At 34.1% G+C, this 20455-nt stretch overlaps 2 protein-coding genes across 5 annotated transcripts in view; one reads left to right on the top strand and one right to left on the bottom strand.

Annotated features, from left to right (window-relative positions):
* Positions 1-2951, bottom strand: part of LOC111631590 (solute carrier family 52, riboflavin transporter, member 3-A-like) — an 18886-nt gene extending 15935 nt beyond the window's left edge. For 2 of the 4 annotated variants that reach the window (XM_023375857.1, XM_023375860.1), the window contains exon 1: positions 2008-2951. The gene's annotated coding sequence lies outside the window, so the exon portion shown is untranslated. Of the gene's footprint in view, positions 1-1068; positions 1482-2007 lie in introns of those variants that run through there. The other 2 variants (XM_023375858.1, XM_023375859.1) reach the window with 1 other exon arrangement.
* Positions 448-20455, top strand: LOC111631591 (sulfotransferase 1C3-like). The gene is made up of 4 exons (XM_023375861.1): positions 448-552; positions 18302-18408; positions 18555-18656; positions 18733-20455. The coding sequence occupies exon 4, from the start codon at positions 18735-18737 to the stop codon at positions 19668-19670; it is 936 nt and encodes a 311-aa protein (XP_023231629.1). The 5' UTR covers positions 448-552; positions 18302-18408; positions 18555-18656; positions 18733-18734; the 3' UTR covers positions 19671-20455.

Genomic DNA, 20455 nt, shown 5'->3' with positions numbered 1-20455 from the left:
TAATAAAGGACTTAATAGCACGATATTGGCAAGCATGGTGCAGGCGGACGGAGCAATAGTTAAGTGGGATGAAGCGAAGATCATAAGAACGGTGCACTCACCGTCTATAGCGATGGAAATGGAAAAAATAGAGATATACAAAAGTAAAATGAGGAACCGATGTTTAAATGAAAAGGATGCAAATACATTACCAACAGCATGGAAATACAAAATAGAAAAATGTATGGGTTTCAATAATCCATAAAATAGGAACTGGAGATTATAAGAAGTTATTATATTATGATTTAGACGCATGTAAAAATATGTTATTTAATTTTTGTAGCACGTATAGGGACATATTTTATTTTATTTTATTTTATTCATTTATTTTATTTATTTTGTTTATTTATGTAATATACAAAAAGTTGTTAACTTATTTCAAAAATTCAAATCAAAATAAAATTCGAACGAATGGTTCCATTTTGGAACGATAAAGGAAAACCTGAGGATGGCCTAACCAAATAGGCTGAAAACGTTTGAATAAGGAGAAAAAACTCGGCAAGTAGAATTCAGGTGTGTTTACATATTATAATTAACGTTGCTGAGAAGAAGAGAGATAGGATTAAAATCCGTTTAAAAGTTGTTTTGAAATTTTCAAATTGTAAATGAAATTATTTTTAAATTTACTTTATCTACGTTCGGCGATGACGGAACATTTTGCTTTCAATATATATTAAAAAATAATAATAAATATATACAGACAGATTTTTAAAATTGCGAGGTTTAGTCTTGTTAAATTTAATTAAATTCCATATTATCAAAATGTTTTAAATCTACCGTAATTGTTTTAAATTTTAAGCAGTTTTAATTTAGACAAGTTTAAATATACACGTTTTTAATTTGAAAACATTAAACATTTTTATCTTATAAATAATGGTGTCGTAGGGATCTAATTAAATTCAAAGTGTGTCGCTAATGCAAAAAAAAAGTTGGAAAACACTGATATATAATATAAACAATTAAAACCGTTCTCATAACAAAGTTTAACGAATCAAAGTCTATATAAATAGGCCTGGACACAAACGTTACCTTATTTGTGGAGCTTCCATTTTGGGTCTTTTTGAATAATACAGGTTTAAACAAACTTATACGAGCAGTTAGTTTTTTACGACATTAAATAACATACAGTAATTACAAAATTACATAAAGCCAGTGAGATGCCAGTCAAATAATAACTTCAGTTCAGATGATTATGCAATCGTAACTTTATGTAACTTGATCAAAATGGTTTAAAATAAAGAGCATCCTTATCATTTGCTGTCTTGATTGAAAGTAATCAAATTTGTGGCCGGATGACCGAGCGGTTAAAATGGAATCCTACCGCTCTGGGGGACACGGGATCGAATCCGGACGGGTCAAAAAATCCCCAGGAAATTTTCTGGGGTGGTCTGTCCGGATATGTCGGGCTCCGTCCCTCATCACCCGGCCGCCCCATTGTGGGCCAGGCCGAACCCATAATGGGCTTGCTAAAAGAGACTCCCTTACTTGTTAACTCTTTCCGTCCTGTGGGAGGAAAGAGTTAACAAGTAAGAAGAAAATAAAAAGAATAAACTAATCGAATTAGTAGTTGCATTAGTTTTATCACCTATGTAGGCATTTACTAAGGTGGTGCAATAATATCAAAGAAAAATCAAAGGAACTATATCTTTATATGTGACATTTATATCCTCGAAATCAGCCTGCAGCCTACTTCCAGGCGCTATACGGAGTCACGCTGTGCTCCACTAAGCCTGTCACATGTTTAACAGACAGTCCAGAACGGTGATCAGACAACTTAACGATATTTATAGGTAAAGAATAAAAAAAAAGTCCGACCCTTTGTCAGATATTCGCATCCAAATGTGGAAACCCAACGGCGGCAGTTTCGGTCGCCGTCGTGCTTGCGAACAAGTTAAATTATAGGCATGGCAATCAGTGCCTGTAACAAATAAACGCATTAACTTCTATTAACGAAAAAACAGTATTTACCTTGAACTAGTACTGCTGCCTATTTCCCATGTTCAGTGTCGATCAAGGCAAGCGATAGCAAGCCTCGACCGACGCTCCGCATATAGGCCTAGCTGTGCTCTTCTCTGCTCGCTGTTGCTCGCACCTCAGCGCCCGCGTGGAGGCTAGTCCATGCGAACGTTGAGTTATTATAACTACATCATCGTGTACTTCACAAACAGTCGAGTGGGCTACTCAAAGCCAGAATAGTCGCTTGGACTAAGGCAAGCGAGAACTTTAAGGACGACAACAGAACTGAGAAAAATATTAAAGTATTTAAGTGCAGGTTGTTTATTTACATATCACAAAAACAAAAAAAATATCAGTTTTTTTAAAATTGATGTCCTCTATATTGTTATATCATTTTGTCTATCATTTACATATTGTTCTATCAGAGACGGTATACGTAGTATATATAATTCAAATGCGGGGTGTACATACAGTATATTATTTATCTTTTCGGCTGTAAAAATATCAGTTTAATTGAATTGTAAATAGCAAACAGATTGACAGGACACTTTAAATGGCACATAAAAATTACGACAAGAGGTAAATAATCGTACATTGATTAATTATTAATTCATCAAAACTTGACACGGGCAGAGGAACGACACAGAAAAATGAAACTTGTTATGAACGGATGGGTGGACGAAGGTCGGTTTAGATAGAGTTCGAATGTCAAGTTACGAAGGCGATTTGCTAGCCGTTTCAAGGGGTGAGAAATGTGTTCGACATTCTTGCATTTATAATATAATTTATTATCTAAGCAACTACTGTAATACAAATCGATATAGTGATTTGTCTGCTTTGTAGTTACAAAGTAGGTGTAATTTTTGAACATTTTTGCTTTTTTTCAATAAATGATTTATAATAAAAAATACACCTACGCCACCACAGCTGTTAAGATCATAAATGCCAGAATATCAAAGCCTTTTCGCACTTTAAAGTAGCTGGCAAATTTCCTTCGTAACACAATCTTTGAACTTTCAGTATAATAGACGCTGTTATCGTAACTGTTTTAAATACGCCTGTTTAAACTTTGTCTATGAATATATTTTAAACCACATTCACTAATTCCATTTTATTTAACGTATAATGAATTCCTCGACGTTAACAGTATGATACACGATGATAAACGTGCTAGTTTTACAACCACGGCTGTGGAGTCGTGTAAAAATCTACCGACTCCGACTCCGACAGGGCCGGATTAACCCACTTTGGGGCCCTAGACATTTTCTTCTTACCGGGCCTCCTCGCTCACAAGAAATAGAGCACACAAAAAATATAAAAAAAACAAAACTAAATAATGTGAAAAACTAAAACAAATCTTAAATTTTTATTAATAAAAAATATTTAATACACAACAATAAATTTTAGTTTTTCTAGAAAAGTTTGAACAGTTTGTTTATAAATTTAAAAAATTGAAATTTATTTTATTAAATGTCTAACAAAAGTTGTTATACAAAATAAATATTACCTTAAAATATTAATTTTCAACAAGACTGTGTCTTGTTTATAAAATCGTACTGCCTGCTGTGTTACCAACTTAGAGGTATGAAAGAGTACATGTCAGGAGTTGCAATATGGCGCTGAGTATTAAGTGCTAAAATCATGCGTGCATAAAAAACCAGACTTGTAGGTAGCCTACTCAGAGGACCGAGAACCGAGTCAAAGTAAAATACAAAATGGCAACTCTCTCTACAAACAGGCAAACCGAAGTCAGGTGGTGAGAGTACCACTCACAGTCGTTCTAGGAACTGGGCTGTGACACTAGGACCAAACACGTAGTATTTTCTTTGTTGAATAAAATTTGTAATCTAATTTTGTAAATTTAGGAGTGCTTCAAATATGACATTAAAACAGGGTTTTATGTCGTTACAAGTAGGTTTTTTAACATTNCGTTCTAGGAACTGGACTGTGACCCTAGGACTGAACACGTAGTATTTTCTTTGTTGAATAAAATTTGTAATCTAATTTTGTAAATTTAGGAGTGCTTCAAATATGACATTAAAACAGGGTTTTATGTCGTTAGAAGTAAGTTTTTTAACATTATTTAGTATAGTAAAATCGTGAAACCGATAAAAATTTGACATTATACTAGGGTTGTCGTTACATCCGATGACGTTATAATCGGGTTAAACTGTATATTGTTTGTGCAAAATAAAAAAATAATTTTGGACGATACAATAGCCACGATTGTTTTTTTCAAAAACGGGAAATTCTCGTTAGGCATCGACAAAAATTCAACCCGGGCCGACGGGTTGCAACGGAGAGAAATTTCGAAATTGGATAGGTTAATTTCATCAAAAATGCATGGTGGACGATCTCGTGGTCGTGGCCGGCGAAGTTTGAACGATCGCGCCCAAAAGCAGCGATACCAAAGATTGGATAATGAGAACGAGACCCGTGTTGAGCGTGTCTCGAGTGATTCTGCTTAGTCTTGTCTCCAAGACATAGTCGTGTCCCAAATACGGTTTTGCCGTTTTACTTGTTTAATTTAACCTTTTTGGTTAATATTTAAATAATATCATATTTTATCAGTTTTACCAGTATTATACAGTTGTCCAACAGAAAAGTAAACTATCTTATTTACAAATCTTTTCAAAATAGACAGTTTGACCGGGCCCTAGACATTTGTCTCATTTGTCTATGCGATGATCCGGCCCTGGACTCCGACTTTGTCTTACCAATCGGACTCCAGCCAAGAGCGGACTTGTTACTAAAATAGACCCGGATATTCTGATGTCATCACGTGACCTCAGAATAAAAGATTCAATAAATAGAGTTTTAATAAAAATAGAACGTAGAAACGTTTTTATTCCAAAGCTAAAAGATTTCTCTAAGTAATGACACTGTCAATATTTAAATATGTATTCGATAACTTTTACTTTCCCGGCTGTTATATATAACAGAGGAAAAGTGTAGCAATCGGTCAAAAAATGACCCCTCTTAAATTTTTACATTTTTGGACTCAGGACACCTTGAAATGTCGAGATATGCAAAAAATTCGGTTTTTTTTCCCTGTATGTATGAATGTTATACTGTGTGGGGGGGCACGATTTTGTTCATCCTGTTTGAAGCCTAATAACTTCTGTGGTTTTTAAATCAGAGACAGATGATTTAACAAGGAGTTATTAAACTTAAAAGTGGTTGAATTAAATCGTGTCCATATACACTTTCTAACATCTCAGGCGAAAACATCTTAGCGGGTTTCACTGTACTATTATAAAATGACGAAAAGCTTGATTTTGAGAGTAAGAGACGAGTTTTATAAAAAATGGAGATATGACACATGACTCCTATGTCTCCATCCTGTCTATTTTTAATTAAAAATCAAAATTTAATAGCATTAATACACAAGCTACTGTGCCAAATCTAGTTTCTTAAACTTTACCCATTTTGAGATATTGTTTAATATCTCAGAACAGAGAACAAAGAAATTAAACAAATTAGACGCCAACACATACACACGCGCACACACGCACGCACATACAAATGTCCTCCCCCTCTTTATTTGACAATTTTTGATTCTAGAGAATCCAAAAAATGTCTCCAAACGTGTAGAAATTTTAGATTTGCAAAAATCTCGGAGTATAAAATTTGACACGATTCCAATACAGTACTTTTCAATTGTTATACTGTATACATGTACATAACAAGTTGGGAAGTAAAAAGGAGTCGGAGTCAGCGGATTTTTGACGACTTCCGATTCCGATTAAAACTCCACTACTCCGACAGACTCCACAGCCCTGTTTACAACAGATTAATCTGTGGTTTTACTCTTCGGATCGGGTGAAAAAGCTGACTTTGCACATGCGTTATGGCGTGGAAGAAATTGACCTTAATGCTCACTCAGGATCTAGGCAATGTTGCCAAGTTAGGGTTTTTTACCCTAGATTTAGGAATTACTTTGGAGTCTATAAAAGAATTTATAGAGAAGATTTTTTTAGGGAAAAATTTAGGATGATTTTTTTACTATAGAGAATTTTTAGGGATTACATTTAAAACTTAAAATTTTGCATTTACTTTGAGAATTTTTTTATTTTATCACTGCTGGTGTTGTCTTCACTTGAAATGGGGTCAACCAGCACTTTAGACTAATTACCTAGCTTCATTAGGTAATTACTGTAGTATATGCCAGCACCCAGCAATAACACCTGTGATTTTACAAACTTTTTAAAGCTAGAGTACTTATATTATAGGTACTCTAGCTTAAATATTTCTTGTAGTTTTAACAATTTAACATCAAAGATCACTAAAGCTAGAGTACAGTAGAGCATCGATTATCCGACTCAATTGGGGACTCAGGTTGGTCGGATAACTGAAAAGAAGGAAAAAAAATACATTACTAGTATAGTACAGTGGTGCCTCGTATAACGTACGCCTCGAATAACGGACNGGGGAAGTTGACCTATCCAGATGATTGTGTAAATATGACGGAGTCATGTGCTGCGAGGCTTATAAGGAAGGAGATTGAAGCTATGTGGAATTTAAGATGGGTTAGTGATACGAAGGGCAGACAAACTGCTATGTTTTTACCGACTATTCTTGAGAGAAAACGGACACGGTGGGTCAAACCTGATTACTATATTTGTCAAGTTCTTTCAAGACATGGGGATTTTCAGTCTAAATTATTTTCTTTTAGATTAGTAGATACAGATACATGTGAGTGCGGAGAGCAGGATACATTAGGCCACTTTCTTTTTGAATGTCCTCTTTTATCAAGTATAAGATTGCGAAGTAAGTATTTAACTAGTTCTTTTAATAATGAACATTATATAAGGCGTTTTGTACAGTTTGAACATATATATTTTAATGTTTTTAAGATTTTAAGGTTAATGTTTATTGAGCGGGGTCGTTTACGTCAGATTAATTTGTTTTGAGGATTAGGAATATTTAAACTTATTGTCCAGGATTGTATTATTATTTTATTTATTAAATTGTTGAATAGTATAGCTTTTAGTTGTTTTATTGTAGGACTATATTGCTGATAAGTCTTTTTAGACAGGTGCATCAAAGATATTGGACATTCGGGACACTTGTCTATACTACAAATAAACTTCTAGAACAGAAGATCTACAACAATATACGATATATATTAGTCTTATGAAGGACAAAATAAGGATGGAAGAACAAGCGGGGGTGTACACTATCCCATATGAAAACCAATAAATAGGAGTCGATAAAGAATAGGTAGGGGTGACCAGAAGAAACCTTGCAGTACGTGTAAAAGAGCACAAATACAGTGTTAATAAAAGACNTTATGGTACAGTACGGTTATTTTATGCTGCGGAACGAATTATATGTTTTAACATGTATTTCTATGGGAAAATGCGTTTCGTATAACGGACGTTTCACTTAACGGACGTGCACCTGGAACGGATTAAGTACGTTGTACGAGGCACCACTGTATATTAGAATATTAGTATATCCCATGTAATTAGTTTACAGTAAACCCCCTATAACACGGGTTCCTATAATTACGATTCCTATAAGACGGCGAAAAAATTGCAACAGTATCCGTACAAACCTGGTAAAAATCTCCTATAATTCGGTAAAACGTCATCGGGCAGCCGAACTACTTTCCGCCGTCCAGCGCCACGCTACGGAGAATTTAGGCGGGTAAATTGAGTTTACTATCGTCTGTACAGTATTATATATAAATTAGGTACTGTATATATAATTATATATTAACTTAATTTATTGTAACTTTATTATAATTATATATATATACTTTCCGCTGTCCAGCGCTACACTACGGAGAGTTTAGGCGAGTAAGTTGTTTACTATCGTTTGTACAGTATGTAAATTAGGTACCATAAGTCTAATACAGTACTGTAATTTTATACATTTCTTGTGAAAGAAACATTTCTTATTCAACGGCCATAAAAATTATTTATATTAATGATGTCTCCAAAGTTCAACGAAGTTTTTGCAGAAAAATAACTTATCAGAAATCGCGGCCACCGTTTGATGCGCAGCTCCGCGACGAAAACAAGCTTGAGCAATGGAGACGTCGAACGGTGCACACTCGGTAAGTAATTCTACAATTTTTTGTTTATAGCGTAGTTTATACGGATTATTCCCCCCAAAAAATATACGTATTTTGGAAATGTTGAGTCGAATTAGTCTAGAATCGATTAATTTTATGGAAGAAAACCTTTCAAACAGCTGTAGTCCGTAAACTTCAGACGTGTCGGGCTGTGATTGGCAAGGACTTGTAAGAAATCGATTCATAAAGAACGGAACGTATCTACCGTGTTATAGGGGGGTCGACTGTATTAGTATATCGCTATTAATTGCGTTGAATTTTCATTGATGTTTAGCCTAACAAATTTTTTTCTAAAATAATAATCGTCGCTATTGTATCGTTAAAAATTATTTTTAAATTATTTTATTGCTCACGAAACAAACAACCACTCATAATTAGAAAATTAAGTCTCGTTTAAATATTGGCCTCCCTTCAGTGGTGGAGCCGTTGATGCCAGCTAAAACACGCAAAAATTTAACAAAAATAGTATTAAAGTAGCCAAGACATAGCTAAATATTGTAATGCCACATCACTAGCGGACATTTGAAATTTGCCGACAAGAACGGTCGGTTAACCGATGTGACGGTTAATCGGGGGTCGGATAATCGATGCTCTACTGTACTTATATTATAGGTACTCTAGCTTTAGTGAGTTTGATTTTTGATCTTAAATTGTTAAAACTACAGGAAATATTTAAATGTAAGTAATAGAACAAATTTTATAGCTATGCAAATAACTAATTGAAAGAATGAATATAAATTGAAACTTTTTGTAGGGTAATTTATGTTTTGATTTGGTTTGGTTTGGTTAGAAACAATTTTCCTACTATTTAATACCATTATGGCGACCAAAAAGAAATACACACAGTCATACTGCAAAACATGGGAGAAATTGGAAGAATTAAAAGGAAAGTATCAGCAATTTATATTTTATATTTATTTGTGCTAATTTGAAAATTTTCATTTTTAGCTTGGTTAGCTCCTGATCCAACAGGTGACCCACTGAATGCTTGTTGTCGTTATTGTAAAATAACTTTAACTGCACACAAAAAAGGTTTGCTTGCACATGCCAAAACAAGAAAGCACAGAGAAAAAAATTGCATTAGAAAAAAGTGCCAAATCAAGTAAAATTGCCATTTGAGCCAGTAATAGGAACAGAAACAAAAATTGTAGAATTAAAATTGAATGCCATCGTTGCTAAGCATAGCAGTATTAAACACTGTAAATCATCTGACAGAAGTACTGCCTAAAATTAATGAGAAGTCTAAAATTTTTGGAGAATTGAAACTTCACCGCACTGCAGTAAATGTTCGATGCTGTTAAAAAATGTTATTGGACCATCAGTCATGGAGGAATTGATTTACGACATGGATAACAGTCCGTTTTATGTAATAATAGATGAATCAACTGACATTTCTACAACCAAGATTTTGTGCATCATGGTGAAATACAGTAGACCCCCCCTATAATTACGGTTCCTATAATTACGATTCCTATAAAACTGTGAAAAAATTGCGACGGTATCGTAAAAAACGGTAAAAACTCCTATAATTACGTAAAACGTCATCGGGCAGCTGAACTACTTTCCCGTCGTCCGTAGCGCCACGCTACGGACATTTAGGCGGGTAAATTGAGTTTAGTTTCGTCTGTACATATAATTATATATAAATTATATATAAATTAGGTACTGTACATATAATTATATATTAATTATATATAAATTAGGTACTGTATATATAATTATATATTAACTTATTGTAACTTTGTTATAATTAAATATATAATTTCCGCCGTCTAGCGTGGCGCCACGCTACGGAGATTTTACGCTAACTATCGTCTGTACAGTATGTAAATTAGGTACCGTAAGTCTAATACAGTACTGTAATTTTATACATTTCTTGTGAAAGAAACATTTCTTATTCAACGGCGATAAAAATTATTTATATTAATGATGTCTCCAAAGTTCAACGAAGTTTTCGCAGAAAAATAAGTTATCAGAAATCGGCCGCGGTTTGGTGTGCTGCTTCGCGACGAAAACAAGCTTGAGCAATGGCGATGTCGAATGGTGCACACTTGGTAAGTAATCCTACAATTTTTTTGTTTATAGCGTAGTTTATACGGATTATTCCCCCCAAAAAATATACGTATTTTGGAAATGTTGAGTCGAATTAGTCTAGAATCAATTAATTTTATGGAAGAAAACCTTTCAATCAGCCGTAGTCCGTAAACTTCACACGTGTCGGGCTGTGATTGGAAGGAGTCGTAAGAAATCGGATTCCTAAAGAATGGAACGTATCAATGATCTTATAGGGGGGTCGACTGTATTTCTCCAGAATGAAGAAAAAATCATCACAACCTTTTATCGCCTCATTCAATTTGAAAATTGTGATGCATATTCCATCTATAATTCATTTAGAAATCAGTTGTTGCAAGATGGCTTAAATCTACATAACCTAATTGGAATAGGAATTAACAATGCTAGTGTTGATTGGAAGACATCAGTCATTTTCTACATTGTTGAGAGACGATGTTCCAAGCTTAGTTGTAGTAAGATGTGTTTGTCATTCACTTCTTCTATGTGCAGAAAAAGCATGTCAAACACTACCAAGACAGTTGGAATATCTTGTCCTAGAGGCTCACAATTGGTTTTCCTATAGTTCAACACGGAAAATTCAATATGAAAGTCTGTATGCTGCCATGAATGAAAATTCAAAACCTAAGAAAATATCTAAACTCAGTGGAACAAGGTAGCTTTCTCGCTACGAAGCTATCAAGACCATTGTAGATCAGTGGGAGGAATTATTTTTATTGTTTTTCAAGATATTTAATTTTCATAATGAATGGTTTTCTTTTAATGTTTTAAAAGTTTTGTAATTTATAAAAGAATAATAAAAGATTTTTAAAATTATAATTTCTAAAAAATTTGGGGTTTTTTAGGGTGAAAAAATATTTTTAAGGGTTTTTTAGGGAGTTTTTCCACCAGATCTAGGGGGCGTAAGTTTCTGGGACTTGGCAACAGTGGATCTAGATGGTAGATACTTCGCGTTTCTTTATGCAGCGCTCGAGAAGCGCTTTACAGCGAACACATTGAAACTGGTTTCTAATAGGCCAACACTGCTCGTGACGTCATTTCGCTACACTCTCGTTGCATAAAGAAACGCGGCCAAGCGTAAAAGGCCGTTAACTTGGTTTAAACAAGCGTCCAAAGAACGTGGCATTTATGAAAGAGAAAAATAAAAGAACGAAAGGACAATTGAAGTAATCAGGAAGAAATCACTAAGAAATCGTTAAAAAAAAAAAATAATAATAATAATAACTCTCCCGTGGTCACCACCTGGTCGTGGTGGGAGAGTCCAGTAATTTTACTGAACCATAGAGCAATGCAGGCTGGAGCACAAGCTCCTGGCAGGGACACCCATGCCAATAAGGTCTAGGGGAGAAATGAAGCTAAGAGTGACCACACACCCACATTCTGTGGAGATAATTATCATGGTAGTAACCAGATCTAAGTATGATACCGGCTCGGACGTCGCCCGGGTTAACAAGGTTCACGTTCGTGGGTTAGGCAGAGGCTCACGTTCGAAAAATAGGCTTCAGTCTCCCTTGGTTACTGGTGGCGAAAGCAGCACTGGCCCAAGTATGGCTACTGCAATGCCCTCAACAGATGTGAGGAATCAACCTAGCCTTGGTGTTTCTGTGGCAATGCATCCACAGACCACAAAGGCTGGAAAACCACGCCAACGGATGAAATGGACAACAGAAATGAACGAGTTTATCATCCGCACTTACTACACCATCACAAGACTCGAAACAAACATGACAGCATACAGACAACAACTACACCATAGATTCACACAACAATATCCTCACCTCACTGTCACCGAACAAAGGGTTGTTGATCAAAAACGAACAATTATACACAACAACCTTATCCCACAAACAACACTTGAACTTATCAAACAACAGGTTGCTGATCAAATACATCAACAGACAGAAACATTTAACATTAATGAAGATCACGTAACCTGTCAGGATAATCCAGCAACAAGCACTGATTACAGCACACACACAACAAGTACCACTAATGATACTGCAGGCACTTCCCCATCCATCACTGATAACGTAGACATAGAATTAGTTAATACGCTCTCACTTATATTTCAGGAAACACTCATTAAATATACTGGTACAGATCCCACACAAAGACCACGAATACCAAAAATCAACACGTCAAAGGCAGTAGGAAAAACACTAGATTATGTAAACACTCACTTACTACCAAACTACATTCATTCAATTTCTACACTCTCAGACATTCATACATTAGTTTATGCTGGGGCAGTCACAGTAGTAACACACCATGGACTGAAAATACACTCACAGACAGACACACACAAAACACAATTCTATCACAAGCCTGCCTGGCAGAGAAGAATAGAAACACAAATAAATGACATTAGACAGCAATTAGGCAGGCTGACACAATACACTAAAAACAACATAACACCCAAATTAAAGAAACAACTCAAAAACATTTTCAAGAAAATCAAAACACACACAAAACATGAACATCACAACACACACATTACAGAATACATCGATACACTAAAACAAAAACTCGCAGCCAAAGCACGTAGACTCAAACGATACAAAACATGTACACTACGAAAACAACAAAATAAATTATTCACAAACAATGAAAAACTTTTCTACAGACAAATCAGTACCAAAACAAACACTGATACACAGCACAGTGGCACACCAACAGAAGAAGAACTCACAACTTATTGGTCTTCTCTTTGGTCCAATGCTGTTACACACAATGCTGATGCAGGCTGGATCAAGGAGGAGAACAGAAACTTGCATAACATACCAACTATGCCCTGTGCTGAAATAAACATACACGACATTCGCTACGCTGTTAACAGAACACACAACTGGAAGACACCTGGTGTAGACAACATTCACAATTTCTGGTACAAAAAGTTTACATCACTGCACCAGGAACTAGCTAAACATCTAACACACATCATCATCAATCCACAAGACATGCCAAAATTTCTTACTCAGGGCATCACCTACATGAAACCTAAAAACAACAAAACCACAGACCCCACACAATACAGACCAATTACATGTCTTCCAACACTCTACAAATTATTGACATCCTGTATCACAAACAAAATATACAAACATGTTGAAGAACACGACATTCTTACAGAACAACAAAAAGGTTGCCGTAGAAATCACAGGGGATGCAAAGAACAGTTACTCATAGATTCAGTCATTCTACGGCAAGCACACAAACAAAACAGAAACATACACATGGCATATATAGACTACAGAAAAGCATTTGACAGTGTTCCACACTGTTGGCTGCTACATATCTACACATGTATAAAATACATCCATCACTCATTGCATTCTTCCAAAACACTATGCAGCACTGGAGAACAACACTGCATCTCAGGTTAGTAACACTTCCATACAAACAAATGAGATATTCATTAGGCGAGGAATTTTTCAAGGAGATTCCTTGAGTCCTCTCTGGTTCTACCTAGCCCTGAACCCATTATCCAATATGTTAAACAACACACATTATGGCTACAATATCAGACATGGAAAAAACAACACAGTTTACGCTGTCACATCTCATGTACAGTACATGGACGACGTAAAACTATATGCATCCACACAGAAACAACTTCATCAACTCCTACAAATCACACACTCATACACTAAGGACATACAAATGGAGTTTGGCTTAGATAAATGCAAAAAACTTCACATAGAAAAAAGGAATTCTGAAAAAAGACGATTTTGCACTTGGAAATGGGGAGATTATTGAATCCACGGAAGAGGGTGAGTTCTACAAGTATTTAGGATTCCAACAGGCCAAGCTAACAGAACATACACAAATAAAGCAACGATTAATTAAAGAATACCAAAGTAGGTTAAATACCATTCTCAAAACACAGCTAAATGCAAAACACACAGTTAAAGCAATAAACACATATGTCATCCCAGCACTCACTTACTCTTTTGGAGTTATACATTGGACTCACACAGATCTTGAGCAACTCCAAATGAAAACAAGAACACTTACTAAGCATAAACAACATTGGACTCACACAGATCTTGAGCAACTCCAAAGGAAAACAAGAACAACACTTACTAAGCATAAACAACATCACCCTAAATCCGCCATAGAAAGATTAACCCTTCCACGTAAAGATGGCGGACGTGGCCTGATTGACATAGTTAATTTTCACTATAAACAAATACAGTCACTGCGAGAGTTTTTCTACAGGAAACAAGAAACATCACAATTACATAAAGCAGTAACTCTAGCAGACTCAAAAAGCACACCATTAAACTTACACTCACATCATACAGACATGACACAACACATAAAAAGCATAGACACTATCAAGCAAACATGGGCTCAAAAGGCACTCCATGGCAGGCATCCTTATGACCTGGCCCAGGGTTTTGTTGACAAAACTGCGTCAAACAGCTGGTTAGATCGGGGATGCCTTTTTGGGGAGACGGAAGGATTCATGATTGCCATACAGATCAATTCATAAATACTAAAAACTACAGAAAACACATACTCAAAGATACCCAACACTCACAAATGACACATGCAGAAAATGTCACATTATGCCAGAAACTATACAACACATCACTTCTGGTTGCAAGAGCTTACAAAGAAACACAACCATCACAAACGACACATGCAGAAAATGTCACATTATGCCAGAAACTATACAACACATCACTTCTGGTTGCAAGCTATTGGCACAAACAGATTATTTACACAGACATAATCAAGTAGCAAATATAATACACCAAGAGCTTGCAAACAAACACAGACTGGTAGACATTCACGAACCATACTACAAGTATATTCCGCAAACAGTATTGGAAAACAACACGCACAAAATGTACTACGACAGAGCCATAATCACAGATAAAACAATTTACCACAACAGACCAGACATCACACTCATTGATAAACACAATAAAATCACATACATTATAGACATAGCCATTCCAAACACTCACAATGTACAAAACATTGCATGATGCAAAACATGCACTGAAAAAATTAGCATGTACACAGAACTCGCCCAGGAAATCAGGCATCTGTGGAGGATGGATAGGGTGGTTATTGTACCTGTTGTTCTCTCCTGTACAGGTGTGATACCACACACGCTGCACAAGAGTCTGGGAACATTACAATTGAGTAGAAATACATACATCACACTACAGAGGGCCGCTATATTGAATACATGCCATATTGTTAGGAAATTCCTGAATACTGACACTGACACTGACACACACATTTAATTTTAGTTTTGTTTTGGTTGCTATGCCTTGACTCTGGTCCGGCATAGTACACAGCCACCGGCAATGTTCCCTCTAAGCTGCGCGGCTGCGCGGCCGCGCACTGCTCAAATTGTTGCCGCGCACGAGAATTTATGTGCTGCACAGGCGAGCATGCACACCGATTTGAATTGTTGTTTACTTATTTCTCACTCTGTCTGCAACATGATTATTGATGCGTATATTTCGATTAAATACATTAAATCATTGACAAAACATAATATTTCGTATAAAAGTATGTTTTAAAATGAATTTTAATCTCTACTTTATAACTAATTATTTTCATTTTTACAGGAAAAAATAAGATTATATATATATATATATGCTCAGAAAATATTTTTGCTCAGAGAAGTATATGTTCCGCTCATCTACAAAAAAAATTAGAGGGAACATTGGCCACCGGTGTGAACCGAGTATAACTCATAAAACCCAACATAATAATAATAATATGCAGTGATATGAAAAAAGACACTGAGAACATGGCGTGGAAAGAAGGAAATTTAAAAAAAAAAAAAAAAAAAATTCTTAGCTTAATTTATAAATAATAAGATATAAGAACAATTCACTGTCAATAATTCATTCTCAAATTGTCCCTATGGGGAGTGTGCCCCACGTTGGGAACCATGGATCTAGACGTGCGACTAAATATTCAGATGGCACAACGCGCTGATTGGTCAGCTAAATGACGTCAACCTACTAAAATCGGAAATGTTGATCGATCAGCCTAAACTTTGTATTGTTGTTGTTGTTGTTGTTGTGAGAGCGGGCAGACATTATATAACAGTTATAGATATTTCATCTAAAACTTGATAAAAGGCACTTATTTATAATTTCACTAGCTCTTGTATCTATTGACATTAATTGAAAATTTTGCAATAATTTTAACATTAAACTAAGTTACGTGATAGCAAAGATTTTAATGCCGAGACATTTTTAAACATCAAGAAGTAACTTTTATCTGTTTTGTATTTTTTTAAAGCTTTTTTGTACATTTACTTTAATAATAAAATAATCAAAAACAACAAATATAAATTGCAAATTAAGTTTTTTTTTATTACATTCTTTATTAGACAATACAGTATTTTTAACCTTAAAGAAACTTGTATTTAATGTTATATATATATATATATATATATATTATAACAGAATATGCTAAGTGGAAATGCAGATTAGTTAACAATTAATATATATTTTCACCTAAACATAATTCGTACTTTTTAATGCATAATTGTTAAAACATTTTAAATAATAAGTTATTTTTTTCTACAAATTCTCTAATCCGTTGGTTTGCTTTTCAAATCAAAAAAAACTTAAATATAGACACTGGATATATATTTTTCTACGCAACCAGGTATACGGCACATACAAGGCATCTAGAAATAGTTTTCATTAGTATGGTAATATTATTTTAACAAAAAACAAAAAGGATTAAAAAAAATAGTTTACTATGAAAACATTACAGTACAAATGTAACATTACTTTTTCCCGACACATATTGATAAACAATTTCCACGATGAAATGTATGGAAATTCTTATTTATAACATATATAACTATTACATTCAAAGGAATTTACGGTATTATTGATTGTTAAATAATTTATACAAGAATTCTATACTTTTAATTTGAAAAATGGTCATACAAATTTGATTAAACATATTTACAGATATATTCATGATGAAACTGGATACATGAAATTTCTGTAAATTTGAAAAGTATTGTTTCTTAACACACAGATGTTGAACTGACATTCAAAAGCACAAAATGTCTATTGACAGAAAGAACTGTCAATTCTAACTAAAACATTTTTTAAAAAAAATTCTGATAGGAGTGATCTATGGAGAATATTCTTTATTCAAAATTGTTCAACAACTTTTACATTTAAACTTTATAATTTGTTAAGCAAGATTTGTGAAAATTTCTTTTTTAAAGGTATACAAAACTTCGTTAATTTTATTGTTTCGTCTAACTATATTAAATGCATGTGACAAATTCAAAGAATATTCTGACTTATCTTAATTATAAATTTCATCGTTTCTCGAACTTTTTATGAATAATATTTGTAACAAAGTATAAATTTTCTGTTATTTATTATCCATGCACGTAAGTTTTAAACACTAATCGCACTATTAAAATGATCTATTGTGTACGATTTGATTCAGAGGTGCATAAAGATCAAGTATGAAGTTAAATGTTCAAAAAAATAATCAGCTGTATTTTCACTTTATACTCGCTCCATATTACAACTAAAAAAAATAATCTATTTCGTCACGATTCGTTCTGACGACCACAAAATATAATCTATACTACAGTGGGTTGACGTCATTCAGCTGATCAATCAGCGCTTTGTGCCATCTGAATATTTAGTTGCACGTGGATCTAGAGTCTAGACCAGTGTTTCTCAACAGGGGCGATATCGCCCCCATGTGGGCGTTTTTCCATGTTTAGGGGGCGATTAGTAACAATTTATATTTTGGGGTTGCGAAAAACATTTTTCTGGGCGATGTAGTAAAACATTATATTAAGAATAATTAGATATTTTATTTNATTAATTATTCTCTTAGTAATTTATTTAAAAATATACACTATTATTTACAACCTGGTATAAATTTTAATTGTATTTATTAATTAAAATATAGGATTTGACTTTATAGTATCACAAATTCCTATCGATGACAATTATGAATTGCGATTGCACATCCTTTTCTATTTAACTTCAGTAGTAAATTGTCACGTCCTAATTCGTTTGTTTCCTGACACATTTATGAAATTCACGAGTTTAAATTGTCTTATTGATATATTAAGGCCTTTTAATGTAATTATATATTACGAAATATATTCGTGTTTATTATTTTCAGATATTGTGCTCGTAATACAGCTGGATAAACAAGCCAATGGCATACATCGTTTCATTTGGAAGGGGCTACGTCATTGGTTTGCTTATCAGTTGTATTAGCTTCACGAAACAAGACCCTCATCGGAATCGAACGTTATGATTATATTTAACTGTTTTGTTTATTTATTCGCATCTCCATAAGTTTTACATGATCAATTTTATATCAATATTTTTCAGTTTCCGACAAAACGAAGAGATTACGATTAGTCATATCTAAAAGTATTATCTAATCTTGTCGATACGACGTAGGTCTTATACATTTTTAATTGTTAACAATCAACCTGTGAACATTGGAGTGCACAAAAAAAAGAAAAACAGTAAGTAGAATATTTAAAATTAAATGTATTAAATTGTATTGTAATATATATTTAATATACAATAACAAAATTATAGTAATGGAGAAGATGAAATATTATAAGGAAGTGGGTGGAGTACACATGTTCACTTTTTTATCAGAAGAATCTTTTTTGTCTGGAATGAATTATAAAGCGAAACCTGGAGATTTATTTCTTGCTAGTTATCCGAAATGTGGAACAACTTGGATGCATCAGATAGTCAAGTTGATTTTTGCTAAAGGTCAAATATCAGAAGATCCGTTGGATTTAATTTTTAGCTTTCCTTTTGTAGAAGTTTTGGGAGCAGAATACTTAGAAACGGCCAAACCTAAAGGCATGAGAACACATTTACCTTTTTTTGCTGTGCCTTACTCGCCAGATTCTAAATATATTTATGTTACCAGAAACCCTAGAGATTGCTGTGTTTCATATTACCATTTTATGAAACTGCTGCCATTTCCTGGCGAGTTAAATTTTCAAGAATTTCTTGAAGTCTTTCTCGAAGGTAATTTAGGATACGGAGATTATTTCGATCACCTTCTTGAATGGTACAAACATAAAAATGACGACAACGTTCATTTTGTAACGTACGAAGATCTCAAGAAAGATATTAAGGGAGAAATTTTGAAAATAGCCAAATTCCTTGGTGAAGAATATGAAAAATGTATTTTGAATGATGCGACAATATTAGAAAATATTATTCGTTACAGCAGCTTTGATTATATGAAAGAAAGCAGTAAGAAGAACCTTGATGTGTTTTTTAAAAAGGACAAAAAATGGCTAGAAGATAAAAATTTACCTCCTGGAGCGATGAAATCTATACAGAATTTTAATCAAAGTGGAAGGGATACAGAAGGTGGGACGTATGTTAGAAAAGGGATTATTGGAGATTGGAAAAATCATTTTAATGAAGAACAAATACGATTGTTAAATGAAAAAATTGTCGAACGAACAAAAGATAGTGATGTCATGAACTTGTGGAAAGATATTTTTTAGAATAATTAAATACATTACCGGAAAGCTTGGGACCGGGACCGAAAGTAGTCCGGATTTCTGAGACAAGCTAAATATATAATCAAAATATAAAATGAACGAAATTGTAATCAACACACCATATGCCAGCAGTTACATTGAAATTGGTGACATACGACTCGTACTTCATAGAAACCATAACAAAGCAGCTGCGCGTTGAACTACAGCTTTACTACAGCCTGTCAAATTCAAAACTGCCAATTTCAAAAATAGACAGTTTTCTGAAAGCCGAATACTGGTCCGGTACCGTAAGCTCGCTAATCCAACCTCTTAATTATCTGATATGTCTTTTAAGCAACTGGGATCAAATCCGGACGAATAAAAAAAAAACACCAAGATAGTTTTGGGGGGTGGTCCATTGGATATGTTAAACCTTCTGGCCGTTCCATAATGGACTTTCCGAAAAGGCCTTCTTAGTGCCCATAGGTCGGAAAGAGTTTAAAAAACCCAAGGTCCCACATAAGCTCTCGACGGCCCTTATATACCGTATATGAGATTTTTAAAAATAAGTTTAATTTACAATTGCTTAAGACTTAAATTGTAGTTACAGGCATATTTCTATGAAATTATTTTATTCAAACAGAAAATATATCCTTTTATAACACTAATATTGTGTGTAAACACAAAAACGATTAAATTTATTGTACTCTAACTCTTACGAATTTTAATAAATATTATAAAAAATTGAAATTTTATTTGATTCAATTATATAAGTCAACATTGATCTTTTGAACCTCAAACGTCACTCG

The sequence above is a fragment of the Centruroides sculpturatus genome, unplaced genomic scaffold, assembly GCF_000671375.1.
Source record: "Centruroides sculpturatus isolate CEXI.00-Female unplaced genomic scaffold, Cexi_2.0 scaffold504, whole genome shotgun sequence".
Classification (NCBI taxonomy): domain Eukaryota; kingdom Metazoa; phylum Arthropoda; class Arachnida; order Scorpiones; family Buthidae; genus Centruroides; species Centruroides sculpturatus.
The sequence above is the reverse complement of the archived record's forward strand: the minus strand, read 5'-3'. Positions and strand labels throughout refer to the sequence as shown.

Coding starts and splice junctions, on each gene's coding strand:
- LOC111631591 (XM_023375861.1), top strand. CDS start 18,735: ATGGAGAAGATGAAATATTATAAGGAAGTGGGTGGAGTACACATGTTC.